The sequence below is a fragment of the Oncorhynchus clarkii genome, chromosome 10 (genome assembly GCF_045791955.1).
Source record: "Oncorhynchus clarkii lewisi isolate Uvic-CL-2024 chromosome 10, UVic_Ocla_1.0, whole genome shotgun sequence".
Lineage (NCBI taxonomy): Eukaryota > Metazoa > Chordata > Actinopteri > Salmoniformes > Salmonidae > Oncorhynchus > Oncorhynchus clarkii.
Window position 1 is genome coordinate 10,197,060 of NC_092156.1, and position 17,338 is coordinate 10,214,397.

The window sequence follows — 17,338 nt, forward strand, 5'->3', positions numbered from 1 at the left end:
GGATGGATGGACGGATCGATGCTACTGTGTATATGGACGGATGGATGGATGCTACTGTGTGTATGGATGGATGGATCGATGCTACTGTGTGTATGGATGGATGGATGGATGCTACTGTGTGTATGGATGGATGGATCGATGCTACTGTGTGTATGGATGGATAGATGGATGGATGGATGCTACTGTGTGTATGGATGGATGGATGGATGGATGGATGAATGGATGGATGGATAGATGGATGGATGGATGGATGCTACTGTGTGTATGGATGGATGGATCGATGCTACTGTGTGTATGGATGGATGGATGGATGGATGGATGGATGGATGGATGAATGGATGGATGCTACTTTGTATATGGATGGATGGCTGTGTACGATACATTTAAAATGCATAGATTTTGGCAACGTATTCTGTAAAGTTCCTAAAAACAAAACTTGGCCAGCATGCCTCTCGTACGGTGGTGTATAATTAGCATTACTGCTCATTGCATCAGTCTTTTCCTAAAAACCGACACTAACTCATGAGGTCCCTAAATAATATATCCTCTTAAAATGAGGAACCCTTCTGTCGAACTGCACCCCTCTCCTCCTACAAAACGCAGGGCTCCTCTCTCTATCAGGGCTCCTCCCTCTATCAGCCACGGCTGTCCTACAAAACGCAGAGCTCCTCCCTCTATCAGCCACGGCTGTCCTACAAAACGCAGAGCTCCTTCCTCTATCAGCCACGGCTGTCCTACAAAACGCAGAGCTCCTCCCTCTATCAGCCACGGCTGTCCTACAAAACGCATGGCTCCCAGCTCTATCAGCCACGACTGTCCAACAAAACGCAGAGCTCCTCCCTCTATCAGCCACGGCTGTCCTACAAAACGCATGGCTCCCAGCTCTATCAGCCACGACTGTCCAACAAAACGCAGAGCTCCTCCCTCTATCAGCCACGGCTGTCCTACAAAACGCATGGCTCCCAGCTCTATCAGCCACGACTGTCCAACAAAACGCAGAGCTCCTCCCTCTATCAGCCACGGCTGTCCTACAAAACGCAGAGCTCCTCCCTCTATCAGCCACGGCTGTCCTACAAAACGCAGAGCTCCTTCCTCTATCAGCCACGGCTGTCCTACAAAACGCAGGGCTCCTCTCTCCCCTCTCCACAGTAATGGCCCATGGCACCTCACACACTCATTAAGCCCTGGCTGCCTCAGCAGACAGGCATTTTGCCACATTGCTGTAGGGGACAGCGGGCGCATGCCTTCAGGGCATGAATCCTAATGAAGAAAGAGAGAGAGAGAGATAAAAACAGAGAGAGAGAAACAGAGCAAGGCCACTATTATCTGAGGTCAAATTCATGCTAGAGATTAGAAGCATCTACACTCTTAGTGAATGAACATTATTTCTAACATGGGTGACATGGAGAAAATCAGATCTTTCTGAAATGAAAATGGATGGCCCTCCATTCAGCAAAATACATATTTATCTAAACCCTCATTGAACGCTTGAAAAAACAACAACAAGTGACCCTCTCCTACGCTTTTAGAAAAATAGGTGCTATCTAGAACCTAAAAAGGTTGTTTCCCCAGGGGGTTCTACATGGAACCCAAAATAGTTCTGCCTGGAACCAAAAAGGGTTCTACCTGGAACCAAAAAGTGCTTGCCTATGGGGACAGCCAAAGAACCCTTTTGGAACCATTTTTGTTTTATATACCCAAAGTAATAATTAGAACATGAAGTGGATAGCAGAGAACATGTCTACCGTTTACCCTCACTCTTAGGACTGACCAGAGCCTTAGATATGCAGTTTAGAAACTGTTCTTCATCTTGTAAGCATTACATGGCAACGTGAGAATATTGATAACGCACAGGGCTGCATGACAGAAGGTTGTGGGTTTGCAGACCACTGTTGACAAGAGTAGAGGTGGAAAGACAAGAGTAGGGTGGAAAGACAAGAGTAGGGTGGAAAGACAAAAGTAGGGGTGGAAAGACAAGAGTAGGTTGGAAAGACAAGGGTAGGATGGAAAGACAAAAGTAGGGGTGGAAAGACAAGAGTAGGATGGAAAGACAATAGTAGGATGGAAAGACAAAAGTAGGGGTGGAAAGACAAGAGTAGGGTGGAAAGACAAGAGTAGGATGGAAAGACAAAAGTAGGGGTGGAAAGACAAGAATAGGTTGGAAAGAGAAGGGTAGTTTGGAAAGACAAGAGTATGATGGAAAGACAAGCTGAGCCCTCCATTTCTGTGTGGAATCGCACATTATGTGTTTGGAACTGTTTTATACATTTGGTGAACTTGGGATATTTTACAATGGCCCACTTTTAAGACAAAGTTGAAAAGGTGGGTTCTAGAACAATCATTCTAAGATGTAATCTGACCGGGAAAAACTCTGGAGCATATACCTAAGGCCTATAACTAGGGTCTAGAACTAGGGTCTAGAACTAGGGTCTATAACTAGGGCCTGTAACTAGGGTCTAGAACTAGGGCATATAACTAGGGTCTAGAACTAGGGTCTATAACTAGGGTCTATAACTAGGGCATATAACTAGGGTCTAGAACTAGGGTCTATAACTAGGGTCTATAACTAGGGCCTGTAACTAGGGTCTAGAACTAGGGCATATAACTAGGGTCTAGAACTAGGGTCTAGAACTAGGGTCTATAACTAGGGCATATAACTAGGGTCTAGAACTAGGGTCTAGAACTAGGGTCTATAACTAGGGCATATAACTAGGGCCTAGAACTAGGGTCTATAACTAGGGCATATAACTAGGGTCTATAACTAGGGTCTATAACTAGGGCCTGTAACTAGGGTCTAGAACTAGGGCCTGTAACTAGGGTCTAGAACTAGAGTCTAGAACTAGGGTCTAGAACTAGGGTCTAGAACTAGGGCCTGTAACTAGGGTCTAGAACTAGGGTCTAGAACTAGGGCCTGTAACTAGGGTCTAGAACTAGGGCCTGTAACTAGGGTCTAGAACTAGGGTCTAGAACTAGGGTCTAGAACTAGGGTCTAGAACTAGGGTCTAGAACTAGGGTCTAGAACTAGGGCCTGTAACTAGGGTCTAGAACTAGGGTCTAGAACTAGGGTCTAGAACTAGGGTCTAGAACTAGGATCTAGAACTAGGCTCTATAACTAGGGTCTAGAACTAGGGTCTAGAACTAGGCTCTATAACTAGGGCATATAACTAGGGTCTATAACTAGGGTCTAGAACTAGGGTCTAGAACTAGGGTCTAGAACTAGGGTCTAGAACTAGGGCCTGTAACTAGGGTCTAGAACTAGGGTCTAGAACTAGGGTCTAGAACTAGGATCTAGAACTAGGCTCTATAACTAGGGTCTAGAACTAGGGTCTAGAACTAGGCTCTATAACTAGGGCATATAACTAGGGTCTATAACTAGGGTCTAGAACTAGGGTCTAGAACTAGGGTCTAGAACTAGGGTCTAGAACTAGGGTCTAGAACTAGGGCCTGTAACTAGGGTCTATAACTAGGGTCTAGAACTAGGGTCTAGAACTAGGGCCTATAACTAGGGTCTATAACTAGGGTCTAGAACTAGGGTCTATAACTAGGGTCTATAACTAGGGTCTAGAACTAGGGTCTAGAACTAGGGTCTAGAACTAGGGCCTATAACTAGGGTCTATAACTAGGGTCTAGAACTAGGGCATATAACTAGGGTCTAGAACTAGGGTCTAGAACTAGGGTCTAGAACTAGGGCCTATAACTAGGGTCTATAACTAGGGTCTAGAACTAGGGCATATAACTAGGGTCTAGAACTAGGGTCTAGAACTAGGGTCTAGAACTAGGGTCTAGAACTAGGGCCTATAACTAGGGTCTATAACTAGGGTCTAGAACTAGGGCATATAACTAGGGTCTAGAACTAGGGTCTAGAACTAGGGCATATAACTAGGGTCTAGAACTAGGGTCTAGAACTAGGGTCTAGAACTAGGGTCTAGAACTAGGGTCTAGAACTAGGGCCTATAACTAGGGTCTATAACTAGGGCATATAACTAGGGCCTATAACTAGGGTCTAGAACTAGGGCCTGTAACTAGGGCATATAACTAGGGTCTAGAACTAGGGTCTAGAACTAGGGTCTAGAACTAGGGCCTATAACTAGGGTCTATAACTAGGGTCTATAACTAGGGTCTAGAACTAGGGTCTAGAACTAGGGCCTATAACTAGGGTCTATAACTAGGGTCTATAACTAGGCTCTATAACTAGGGCATATAACTAGGCTCTATAACTAGGGCATATAACTAGGGCCTATAACTAGGGTCTAGAACTAGGGCCTGTAACTAGGGTCTATAACTAGGGTCTATACCTAGGGTCTATAACTAGGGTCTATAACTAGGGCCTATAACTAGGGCATATAACTAGGGTAACTAGGGCATATAACTAGGGTCTATAACTAGGGCATATAACTAGGGTCTATAACTAGGGTCTATACCTAGGGTCTATAACTAGGGTCTATAACTAGGGTCTATACCTAGGGTCTATACCTAGGGTGTATAACTAGGGTCTATAACTAGGGCATATAACTAGGGTCTATAACTAGGGTCTATACCTAGGGTCTATAACTAGGGTCTATAACTAGGGTCTATACCTAGGGTCTATACCTAGGGTCTATACCTAGGGTCTATACCTAGGGTGTATAACTAGGGTCTATAACTAGGGTCTATAACTAGGGTCTATAACTAGCGCCCAGTGTTTTTCCTGTTTAGGTCACGTTGTCAGGAAAACACTCCTGGCCATACATACTTATAGCACATCAATAGCTCGTTTCCTGTTTGGGTTGTTTCCATTTTCAGAATTCAACAGAAATGAGAGTCGGCAGTCAAGGCTCTGGAATCCCAAAAATGCCACCACAGACCAGAAAATGCTGTTGATGCATATTAAGTAAGTTTATTTGGGAAAACAAATTGTGAAAAAATTGGATTCTTAACAGTCATTGAACTTGCATGATGGCCTAATGCAAGAAAGAGGAATAAAATGTTTCCCCCATGCTGTGAGGCAGAAGATGTGACATGCCACATGCCTCTAAGACAAGTGATCACTATCTCAAGTGATATGAAGAGGGTGAAATTGAGCTCAACCCGTTTAAGCTTTTCTCCAAATTTTCTCCAAATTGTGGCTTGTTTTTTGACGTCACGGAAAATGTAAAATCTTTCTATTTTTTTCAGGACCGTAATAAGAATTCTTATCAACATGTTGCTCCAGATACACAAAGATTCAGACATTCATGAGGCAGGTAGCCTAGTGGTTAGAGCGTTATGCCAGTAACCGAAAGGTTGGTGGATTGAATCCCTGAGCTGACAAGGTAAGAATCTGGCGTTCTGCCCCTGAACAGGGAAGTTAACCCACTGTAGGCCGTCATTATAAATAAGAATTTGTTCTTAACTGACTTGCCTAGTTAAATAAATAAAATATATTGTACAACAGATAAAAACCCTGGCTGACTTGCTGACTGGCACAAACAGAGTTCCAAACAAAGCAGGCTTTTGCTCCACAGTCGTATCCTTGGTGATGAGTGCCACGGCGACAACCTCGCCTTTCATCTCAGCAGCAAGTTGAGAGCTCCAATCAATCTGGGCAGACACCACGCCACATCAGCGTTCTGCTACATCTGCTGTGCCTGAGGCTCTGCCTGGGTCAACTCCTTGGTCCAACACAGCACAGCACAGCACTGCAACTACAATCCAACACAGCACAGCACTGCAACTACAACCCAGCACAGCACTGAAACTACAACCCCAAACAGCACAGCACTGCAACTACAACCCAGCACAGCACTGAAACTACAACCCAACACAGCACAGCACTGCAACTACAACCCAGCACAGCACTGAAACTACAACCCAACACAGCACAGCACTGAAACTACAACCCAACCCAGCACAGCACTGAAACTACAACCCAACACAGCACAGCACTGAAACTACAACCCAACACAGTACACAGCACGCTCAGAGACAGCAAACCATGCAGTAGACCTATAGCTGATCAATAGAAAGAGTAACATAAACCTGTGGATAAATATCTCTGAATCTATTCTGGTCCTAAAATGCACATAGAGCTTTGTAAAATACTTTGAATAGATCAAACTTCAACAATATACACAATATGATATATCCAATATGATACAGCCCCACGTTGTGTTTAACTGAGAGATGTAGTGTGATAACACATTCTCTGTGTTATCTGGCAGATGACAAACACAAATAGATTCAAAACACATCATCCATTTGAACAAGTGACAGGATTCTCACATTGTCATTAGAGTGCATTGTGGAAGCAGCTCATTGCTGTCAGTTTACAGGTTTTCATCAGTACATCACACAGTCCTTCCGCACAGCGAAAGTCCTGTTGAGATTACCCCTGCCTTAACCACGAATACAAATATATGTTCATGCGGAATAACATTAGCATCAAGCCTAGCCTATTCTCTAGGGGACAAGCAGACTATCTAAGCCTAAGTACTGTTCAAGCCATTTGGACCTCTGTAGGCTACATTGTATAGAATTGAATGCATTTAGATGAAGTGTTGGATTTGTCTTTAACTGCACAATAACATCCTGTAAAAAAAGAAGAAGAAGACAGAAACACCTGGTGATTCATTTGTGGATTAGTGTTAAGTTCAAATGGGATGTGCTGTCACAAAAGAACATCAGAACCTCAGAAAGAACATCAGAACCTCAGAAAGAACATCAGAACCTCAGAAAGAACATCAGAACCTCAGAAAGAACATCAGAACCTCATAGAACTAGTGTAATTTGTAATGATGTCTTCTGGCTGATCTGAACAAGCTTCAGTCCAAATTGACTCTATGCACATATAACAACTGTTAAAAAAATAAACATTTAAACCATCTAGCTGGAGCTGGTCTGAGCGGTCGGTTGTGAATGTCCTCACCCGTTAGTACTTATTCCTATATTACAATTCTGACTCACTACAGGCTATCCGGACAGATGTGTCCACATCCAGAGGTTTATTGGCTCTTGGACACCACCACACATTAGGCCACACACACATAGAAGAAGTGATATTGTGGATCAGTAACTGTCCTGATACTCTGAATGACTTGTGTTTTACTGCGGACGAACGCACAACACTATCGTTGTCGGCAGCCAGACCTCAGCGTCTTCAGCTGCCGACAACGATAGCCACTCTGACCTGGAGTGGGAGGGGTCAGAGTCAAAAGGTGCATTAAAAAACTCTGATTGGTGGAGGCAGAAATCACCCTGACGGGACTGGTGAAAGTCAGGCGCACAGGCATGGCCTTATTTACAATAATCTTTTCCAAGTATTGTTGCTTTCATAGGTCTTGAATGGTTAGTCTACTACTGGTTATTTAAGCTTTCTCTGTGTGTTATGAACCTGAGGGAAAGAGCCTTTGACGTCACTATCAACAGATCTATGCTGCCCTCTTTTGGCCCTCAGGGATCATATCAGCAGAGGTCAAATGTCAGAGTGAGGGGGAAGCTGACTGGCAGCCAGGAGTCCTGCTGCAGCACACAGAGAGGATCTGATGGTTGGATGGATGACAGAGAGAGAATAGGAGAAAAGAGTGATGAAGAGGACAGCTGGATGAATGAGAGTGAGGGAGGTGAGAGAAGAGGAAGGTTAGTGAATGATGGTGAGTTTATAGCAGAAAGGAAAAAACACTGTTTCTTCCTCTCTCCATCATCCCCTGTCTGTCTATCTCTCTCATCATCCTCTGTATGTCTCTCTCTCTCCATCATCCCCTGTCTGTCTCTCTCTCTCTCTCTCCATCATCCCCTGTCTGTCTCTCTCTCTCTCTCCATCATCCCCTGTCTGTCTCTCTCTCTCTCTCCATCATCCCTTGTCTGTCTCTCTCTCTCTCTCCATCACCCCCTGTCTGTCTCTCTCTCTCTCCATCATCCCCTGTCTGTCTCTCTCTCTCTCTCTCCATCACCCCATGTCTGTCTCTCTCTCTCTCTCCATCATCCCCTGTCTGTCTCTCTCTCTCTCCATCATCCCCTGTCTGTTTCTCTCTCTCCATCATCCCCAGTCTGTCTCTTTATCTCCATCATCCTCTGTCTGTCTGTCTCTCTCTCCATCATCCCCTGTCTGTCTCTCTCTCTCTCCATCACCCCCTGTCTGTCTCTCTCTCTCTCCATCATCCCCTGTCTGTCTCTCTCTCTCTCTATCATCCCCAGTCTGTCTCTCTCTCTCCATCATCCCCTGTCTGTCTGTCTCTCTCTCCATCATCCCCTGTCTGTCTCTCTCTCTCCATCACCCCCTGTCTGTCTCTCTCTCTCTCTCCATCATCCCCCGTCTGTCTCTCTCTCTCTCCATCATCCCCTGTCTGTCTCTCTCTCTCTCTCTCTCTATCATCCCCTGTCTGTCTCTCTCTCTCTCTCTCTCTCCATCATCCCCTGTCTGTCTCTCTCTCTCCATCATCCCCTGTCTGTCTCTATCTCTCTCCATCATCCCCTGTCTGTCTCTCTCTCTCTCCATCATCCCCTGTCTCTCTCTCTCTCTCCATCATCCAGTCTGTCTCTCTCTCTCCATCATCCCGTCTGTCTCTCTCTCTCTCCCTCATCCCGTCTGTCTCTCTCTCTCTCCCTCATCCCGTCTGTCTCTCTCCCTCTCTCTCTCTATTAGCCCTGTCTCTCTCTCTGTCTCCATCCATCCCCCTTCCTCTTTCTCCTTCCCTCCCTACCACCCTCCCTCCCTGATTCCTTTCTTCCTTCCCTCACTCCACCCCTCTCTTGCCCTCTCTCTCTCTCGCTCTCTCTTCCTGACTTGACAAAGAGGGAGTATCTGACCGCTGTATCTCCTATCCGAAGTTTACAACACAGTGGGTGGCATACTGCCATCTGCTATCCAGGGCAGTGAGCAGACTGCTTCCCTAGAACATTGTGACTGAGTGGAGGGGAGATTTCCATGAGTCTAATAGGTATCCCCTCCTCCACCCTCAGTGAACATTTGCATTCAGCACCAGTCAGTAGGACCTTCAATGGGCTAATCCTGCTTTGTCCCTGGTGGCTCATGATCTCTCCACCCCCATAATGGACAGGTTCTGGGGCCCATTGGCCAGGCTGTCTGGGGGGCTGCCAACCTCCACTGACCCCCCCCCCCCCCCCCCTCCTCCCGCGCTCCTCCCCTCTTCTCCCCTCTCCTCCCCACCTGTACCTAGAGGTCCTCGGCTGCTGCTTGGCATTGTGAGTGTGTAGGTGCTGTGATGAGGAGTGTGTCAGTAACCCAGGGAGATGTAGGAGATTGACAGAATGGATGCACACTAATCCTGTTTTGCACTTCTATGCTATCAGCAGTGTTGAAGGGGGTCACAGCACCAGTGTTGAAGGGGGTCACAGCACCAGTGTTGAGGGGAGTCACAGCACCAGTGTTGAAGGGGGTCACAGCACCAGTGTTGATGGGGGGTCAAAGCCCCATGTCTTGAGGGGGGGGTCACAGCACCAGTGTTGAGGGGGGTCACAGCCCCAGTGTTGAGGGAGGTCACAGCACCAGGGAGGTCACAGCACCAGTGTTGAGGGGGGTCACAGGGTCACAACCCCAGTAGCATAGCACCAGTGTTGAGGGGGGTCACAACCCCAGTGTTGAGGGGGGTCACAGAACCAGTGTTGAGGAGGGTCACAGCACCAGGGTTGAGGGGGTCACAGAACCAGTGTTGAGGGAGGTCACAGCACCAGTGTTGAGGAGGGTCACAGCACTAGTGTTGAGGGGGGTCACAGAACCAGTGTTGAGGGGGGGTCACAACCCCAGTGTTGAGGGGGGTCATAGCACCAGTGTTGAGGGGGGTCACAGCCCCTGGGTTGAGGGGGGTCAAAGCACCAGGGTTGAGGGGGATCACAACCCCAGTGTTGAGGGGGGTCACAGCACCAGGGTTGGGTCACAGCACAGCACCAGTGTTGAGGGGGGTCACAGAACCAGTGTTGAGGGGGGGTCACAACCCCAGTGTTGAGGGGGGTCATAGCACCAGTGTTGAGGGGGGTCACAGCCCCTGGGTTGAGGGGGGTCATAGCACCAGGGTTGAGGGGGATCACAACCCCAGTGTTGAGGGGGGTCACAGCACCAGGGTTGAGGGGAGTCACAGCACCAAAAGCATTAGGCCTGCTTGTTCAAGAGACACACCATAATACCAAACATCTAAGTGTATGGTTTGTATTTGTATCATAGATCACTAGGGAAATGTGGTTTAAGTGTGTGTGTGTGTGTGTGTGTGTGTGTGTGTGTGTGTGTGTGTGTGTGTGTGTGTGTGTGTGTGTGTGTGTGTGTGTGTGTGTGTGTGTGTGTGTGTGTGTGTGTGTGTGCGTGCGTGCGTGCGTGCGTGCGTGTGTGTGTGTGTGTATGAGTATGACTGTGTGAGCAGGGAGGGCCCTTTGCCCTAACATAATGCTGATGGTAACGATGAGGCCTGTTCCCTGACCATATGGGTTTAGCTGGTGAATTAAGTAAATGGCCCGTGTCCCAGCTGGTGGCCTGTGTCTGAGGGCACCGGTGGCACAGCCTTCCACCCTCCCCTCTGCAACCCCCTGACCCACTGTGCTGCTGTCACTGTAGGACGCCCCCCTTCCCCAGCCACAGCTACAACATTTAGACAGTCAGTCCCTGTACACACAGGGAATATATATCGCCTAGTGGACTGAATGTATATATATGCAAGTAGCAGGGGTCAACTAACGCAAACTGATTGACTGAACTCATGGACTATTACATAGAAAGTGGTCAAATTTGTGGTACTGCAGCTGTCTCTGTTTGTTCCATTACTGAAGTAGTTACTGACGTAGTTACTGACGTAGATACTGACGTAGATACTGACGTAGATACTGACGTAGTTACTGAAGTAGTTACTGAAGTAGTTACTGACGTAGATACTGACATAGTTACTGACGTAGATACTGAAGTAGATATTGACATAGTTACTGACGTAGTTACTGACGTAGTTACTGACGTAGATATTGGCGTAGTTACTGACATAGTTACTGAAGTAGATATTGACATAGTTACTGACGTAGTTACTGACGTAGTTACTGAAGTAGATATTGACGTAGTTACTGACATAGTTACTGAAGTAGATATTGACATAGTTACTGACGTAGTTACTGAAGTAGATATTGACATAGTTACTGACGTAGTTACTGACGTAGATATTGACGTAGTTACTGACGTAGTTACTGAAGTAGATATTGAAGTAGATATTGACGTAGTTACTGAAGTAGATATTGACGTAGTTACTGACATAGTTACTGACGTAGATATTGACGTAGTTACTGAAGTAGATATTGACGTAGTTACTGACGTAGATACTGACGTAGATATTGACGTAGTTACTGACGTAGATACTGACGTAGATATTGACGTAGTTACTGACGTAGATACTGACGTAGATACTGACGTAGTTACTGACGTAGATACTGAAGTAGATATTGACGTAGTTACTGACGTAGTTACTGAAGTAGATACTGACATAGTTACTGACGTAGTTACTGACGTAGATACTGAAGTAGATATTGACGTAGTTACTGACATAGTTACTGAAGTAGATATTGACATAGTTACTGAAGTAGATACTGACGTAGTTACTGAAGTAGATACTGACATAGTTACTGACGTAGTTACTGACGTAGATACTGAAGTAGATATTGACGTAGTTACTGACGTAGATACTGAAGTAGATATTGACGTAGATACTGACGTAGATACTGACGTAGATATTGACGTAGTTACTGACGTAGTTACTGAAGTAGATATTGACGTAGTTACTGGCGTAGTTACTGACGTAGATACTGACATAGTTACTGAAGTAGATATTGACATAGTTACTGAAGTAGATATTGACATAGTTACTGAAGTAAATATTGACATAGTTACTGGCGTAGTTACTGGCGTTGATACTGTCGTGGTTACTGACGTGGTTACTGGCGTGGTTACTGAAGTGGTTACTGGCGTAGATACTGACGTGGTTACTGGAGTGGTTACTGACGTGGTTACTGGAGTGGTTACTGGAGTGGTTACTGGCGTAGATACTGACGTGGTTACTGGCGTGGTTACTGACGTGGTTACTGACGTGGTAACTGGCGTAGATACTGTCGTGGTTACTGGCGTGGTTACTGACATGGTTACTGGCGTGGTTACTGACGTAGATACTGACGTGGTTACTGGCGTAGATACTGACGTGGTTACTGGCGTAGATACTGACGTGGTTACTGGCGTAGATACTGACGTGGTTACTGGCGTGGTTACTGACGTGGTTACTGGCGTGGTTACTGACGTGGTTACTAGAGTGGTTACTGCCGTGGTTACTGGCGTGGTTACTGGCGTGGTTACTGACATAGTTACTCCAAACTGAAACAGGAGGTGATGTTTTTCCGAAGAGAAAGAAAATTTAACAGAAAAATCCTCATTTGAGATTATTTTCCGTTTTTTATTTACGATTGTTAAATCACTAGACAACATCATACAAATACTCATAATTGATATCCTGTTTATGACAGTTAGGTCAAAACAAAAGCCCCTGAGGAGGTTGTCATGACTTTGGCCTGGGGGTAGGTTTATGACAGTCATAAATACCTCTTCCCCCCTTTTTCCTCTCTCTACCCTACTGATGTTACATTTGAAAACCCCTTGGTTAACATAGAGATTCTGGGAACATCAGAAGGTGGGGGGAAATGAACTATATTCTGGTAATCCGACCAATTGATCATATGCGGTGGTACTTAATGAATATGATGTCAGTTCGGTTGTCATCTGAGACATTCTCATCAATGATAAGATGACATAATTCTACAGTGGAAAGTCTACACATCAGAGTTATCGGAGTCACATGGAATTGTTGTTCAATTTAAATGTTTGAATATAAAATTATTGGTGAAGAGATTAAATATAATTTTAGCTTCCAAATGAGCGATTTGGGTTTTCATAAGGTTAGGGCTCTGCTCAATCATTCGCCCGCCCCTGTGAAGAGACATGGGTTATAAAACTTTTCAGACACACCCTTCTCGCTCCACTATATAAAGCCTTGACGAAAATGTAACCTCCAATTGACCACCAGAGACATTCTTCAAAGGACAAAGGACTCGGTTTGGCAACACGGCCTTCCATCTACCACCAACCTACCGAAGCGCAGCTCAGAGTAAATATTTATTGCATTTTCCTTTTCCAAATCGGCGGTAGTTTAGAATGCATAAGATACTGTATTCAAGATAGCACAGCTTCGCCCTTTATTCCTCAGTCTTCCCGCTCTTTCACTCAAACCCAGCCCCTTTTCTTTTGTGGAACCAGCTGTCATATCTGTTCAGCCCGCCAGGGACATTTTCCTTTATGACGTAATTTGTAATCAAGGTATGATTCATTCTGTGTGATTAGTTAGGTATTTAGTAAATAAATAATTAAACCCAATTTTGTATTGCTGATTCAACTTATTAGCCAGGGTTCGTGCAGATAACCAAGAATTTACAACTTTCAGATGAGACTGAATTAAGGTGACGATTAATATTGACTGCTATTGATGTAAAATATTACTAGGTCTTTAAGAGTTTATTTGGAAGATAACAGCTCTATAAATATTATTTTGTGGTGCCCCGACTCTCTAGTTAATTACATTTACATGATTAGCTCGATCAGGTAATATTAATTACGGAGAAAGGATTTTATAGAATAACATGTCATATCACTTAATCATGCATAGACAAAGACATGACAAGGTTCATCTGAGAATCTTTCCCAAGTAGTGACAGCACTACTAAACATCTGCAGGGCTGGTATTCAATAAGAAACACATCAAACGCTCGGTTTCGACCCACGTATTTAGAGGAAGTAAAAACAGTGCGAGGTTTTGAGAGATCTCCAAAGAAATTAGAACGAGAAACTGCAAAATATTCACGTCATTAAACCCTCATTTTAGGAGTCAGTCAACCAGACATGCCAATCAAGCGCCCTCTTTCAAATGCTAAGCGTTAATAAAGTCCCAGAAGAATGCCAACTCGATTGAGTTTCCCAGGATTCCTGCCTGGGCAAAGGGGGAGGTGGGAGGGGGGGGGGGGGCTACCTACTGAGATGGGACGCGGTGCTATGGTGGTATAACTGTGAGCGATGCGTGCCCTGATAATTATCACTGTGGAAGGTAATCTCCAAAGATTATGGCAGCTGTCAGGGGTAACAAGCCAGTGATTCCACACCACATTACTGGTGAACCAATGGCTCTCCCTCTGCCTTAGAGACACAGGCTGTCTCCTCTTGTTAAACACACACACACACACACACACACACACACACAGATGAGTTTATACTGTACACGATACAACAAGCTGTGGTGGATATATGTCTACTTTCAGCATCAACATGGCACTGAAACCCCACTTTAATTTACCAGCAGCTCTGCAGGGTCAATTCTCTCTCTTGTAACTGAGGACCCTGCCCGTATCCTAATGGACTGACAAATAGAGAATTTGTCTGGATTACAGTTTTTTTTACAATTCCTTTGGCACTAATTTCAGAACCTTGTGATCATTTTTCAATACCCTAGACATAAAACTCAAAATGGTCATCACTTGTAACACAGGCTGTCCAATGTTCAAAACATTGCATTGTGCATTCATATCTTTAAAGAAACCTTGCACTTGCAGAATCATTGGTTTAAATAACTCATTTACCATGAAATACCATAGTTTCACTGTGTAGTTGTTCGTTCAATCATTAAATATTGTAGTACAAGGGCCTCCTGGGCGTCACAGTGGTCTACGGCACTGCATCGCAGTGCTAGCTGTGCCATGAGACTCTGGGTTCGAGCCCAGGCTCTGTCGCAGCCGGCCGCGACCAGGAGGTCCATGGGTCGACGTACAATTGGCCTAGCGTCGTCCGGGTTAGGGAGGGTTTGGCCGGTAGACATATCCTTGTCTCATCGTGCACTAGCGACCCCTGTGGCGGGCAGGGCGCAGTGCACGCTAACCAGGTCGCTAGATGCACAGTGTTTCCTCCGACACATTGGTGCGGCTGGCTTCCAGGTTGGATGCGCACTGTGTTAAGAAGCAGTGCGGCTTGGTTAGGTTGTGTTTCGGAGGAGGCATGGCTCTCGACCTTCGTCTCTCCTGAGTCCGTACGGGAGTTGTAGCGATGAGACAAGACAATTGGACACCACGAAATTGGAGAGAAAAAGGGGGTAAAAAATAATAATAATAAAAAATATATATTGTAGTACAAAATATGTGATACATGTTTCATTATGGTACTACACGTAAATACATCACTGTAAAAGGACTGGTAAAGAGAATACTACAGACACAGTGGAATCATTGAACAAAATATGACATTTATTGATGAAATACAATATAATCACTCATAGGTTTCTTTGAATCAAAGCAAAAATAATTAGCTACAAAAAAAGAAAACAACTACAGTAAAACATCAACTGTTCCTCACCTGGCTTACTGTAAAACATCAACTGCAGTGATCCTCACCTGGCTTACTGTAAAACATCAACTGTTCCTCACCTGGCTTACTGTAAAACATCAACTGCAGTGATCCTCACCTGGCTTACTGTAAAACATCACCTGCAGTGATCCTCACCTGGCTTACTGTAAAACATCACCTGCAGTGATCCTCACCTGGCTTACTGTAAAACATCAACTGCAGTGATCCTCACCTGGCTTACTGTAAAACATCACCTGCAGTGATCCTCACCTGGCTTACTGTAAAACATCACCTGCAGTGATCCTCACCTGGCTTACTGTAAAACATCAACTGCAGTGATCCTCACCTGGCTTACTGTAAAACATCAACTGCAGTGATCCTCACCTGGCTTACTGTAAAAAGCTAAACAAAGGATGGAATACTGTACTTCTATATTTCCATCAACCCTGTCTTGTGGATTTGGCCACAGGTTCTCATCCACATCACAATGGATGCTTTCATTAGCCAAACATCTTGGGAAGAATCTTCGGGCATGGCGAATCCAGGCCTGACACTGGTCTGCCGTGATGTCATTGCATGGTGAATCCAGGCCTGACACTGGTCTGCTGTGATGTCATTGCATGGTGAATCCAGGCCTGACACTGGTCTGCCGTGATGTCATTGCATGGTGAATCCAGGCCTGACACTGGTCTGCTGTGATGTCATTGCAGGGTGAATCCAGGCCTGACACTGGTCTGCCGTGATGTCATTGCATGGTGAATCCAGGCCTGACAGTGGTCTGCCGTGATGTCATTGCATGGTGAATCCAGGCCTGACACTGGTCTGCCGTGATGTCATTGCATGGTGAATCCAGGCCTGACACTGGTCTGCCGTGATGTCATTGCATGTGTCATCCATGGCCTGGAGAAGGGTGGCTTGTTCATGAGGGCGCCTATCATATACCTTCCACCTCCATGTGGAGAAAAAATCCTCAATTTGGTTTTAGGAAAGGAGAGTATGGGGGTAAGTACAGGGTGGTCAATTGTGGATGGGCCTGAAACCATGCTTGCACCATTTGAGCATGGTGGAACCTGACATTATACCACACAATGACATAGGTCATACCATCAGCTCCACAGACCTGATTTAGCCCATCAAGGAAGGTTACATTCGAACAGCGAATCATGTGGCTGCCTGCAACTCAATATATAGAGTATATAGAGTAGAGAGCTTTAGATGTTGTTCGACCAAACACTAGAATGGGAAAGATGCATAATCTAAGCAACTTTGACCTTGGTATGATTGTTGATGCCGCACATGGTGAAACAGCTGCCCTCCTGGGATTTTTATGCACTACAGTCTCCAGAGTTTACAGAGAATGGTGCGATAAACAAAACACATTCAGTGAGCGGCAGTTCTGTGGGCAAAACACCTTGTTAATGAGAGAGGTCAGAGGAGAATGTCCACACTCATTCAAGCTAACAGAAAGGCCCAAATACTCAAATAACAGCTGTTTAAAACAGTGGTGTGGAGAAGGGCATCTCTTAACATACAACACCGTGAATAATTCAGGCTGTTGTGGAGGCAAAAGGGGGTCCGACCCAATACCAGATAGGTGTACCTAATAAAGTGGCCGGTGTAAGTAATGTCAAATTAATGTCAAATCTGAAAACATGGTCTGGAAAAGTGGTACATGAGACCATAGAAACAGTGTCTGAAAAAGAATGATGATGAAATATTACATCCATAGATAATGTAGTCCAATTGGTTCATGTTCCACGGTAATTGGTGTCAATGGATCTCGTTATCCTGAAACTTTTGTGATCTAAACATGGAATATTGTTTGTCAGTTTCCGTAAAACTATGCATTAAGAGTAACGCAACAGTTACTTATCATTTTGAGCAGTTGTATCAATTGATAGTTAGATCATTGTAATGAAATGAATAGACAGTCATTTCAGATGTAATGTGTGAATTACGTTTTGAAATGGT

General features: G+C 45.1%; 1 protein-coding gene across 1 annotated transcript; it reads right to left on the reverse strand.

The window, feature by feature from the left end:
* Positions 1-9,503: 9,503 nt before the first annotated feature.
* On the reverse strand, positions 9,504-14,786 carry LOC139419815 (fap1 adhesin-like). The gene is made up of 3 exons (XM_071169801.1): positions 14,690-14,786; positions 10,743-12,304; positions 9,504-9,668 (listed from the first exon to the last, which is right to left on the reverse strand). The coding sequence occupies exons 1-3, from the start codon at positions 14,784-14,786 to the stop codon at positions 9,504-9,506; spliced, it is 1,824 nt and encodes a 607-aa protein (XP_071025902.1).
* Positions 14,787-17,338: the final 2,552 nt, after the last annotated feature.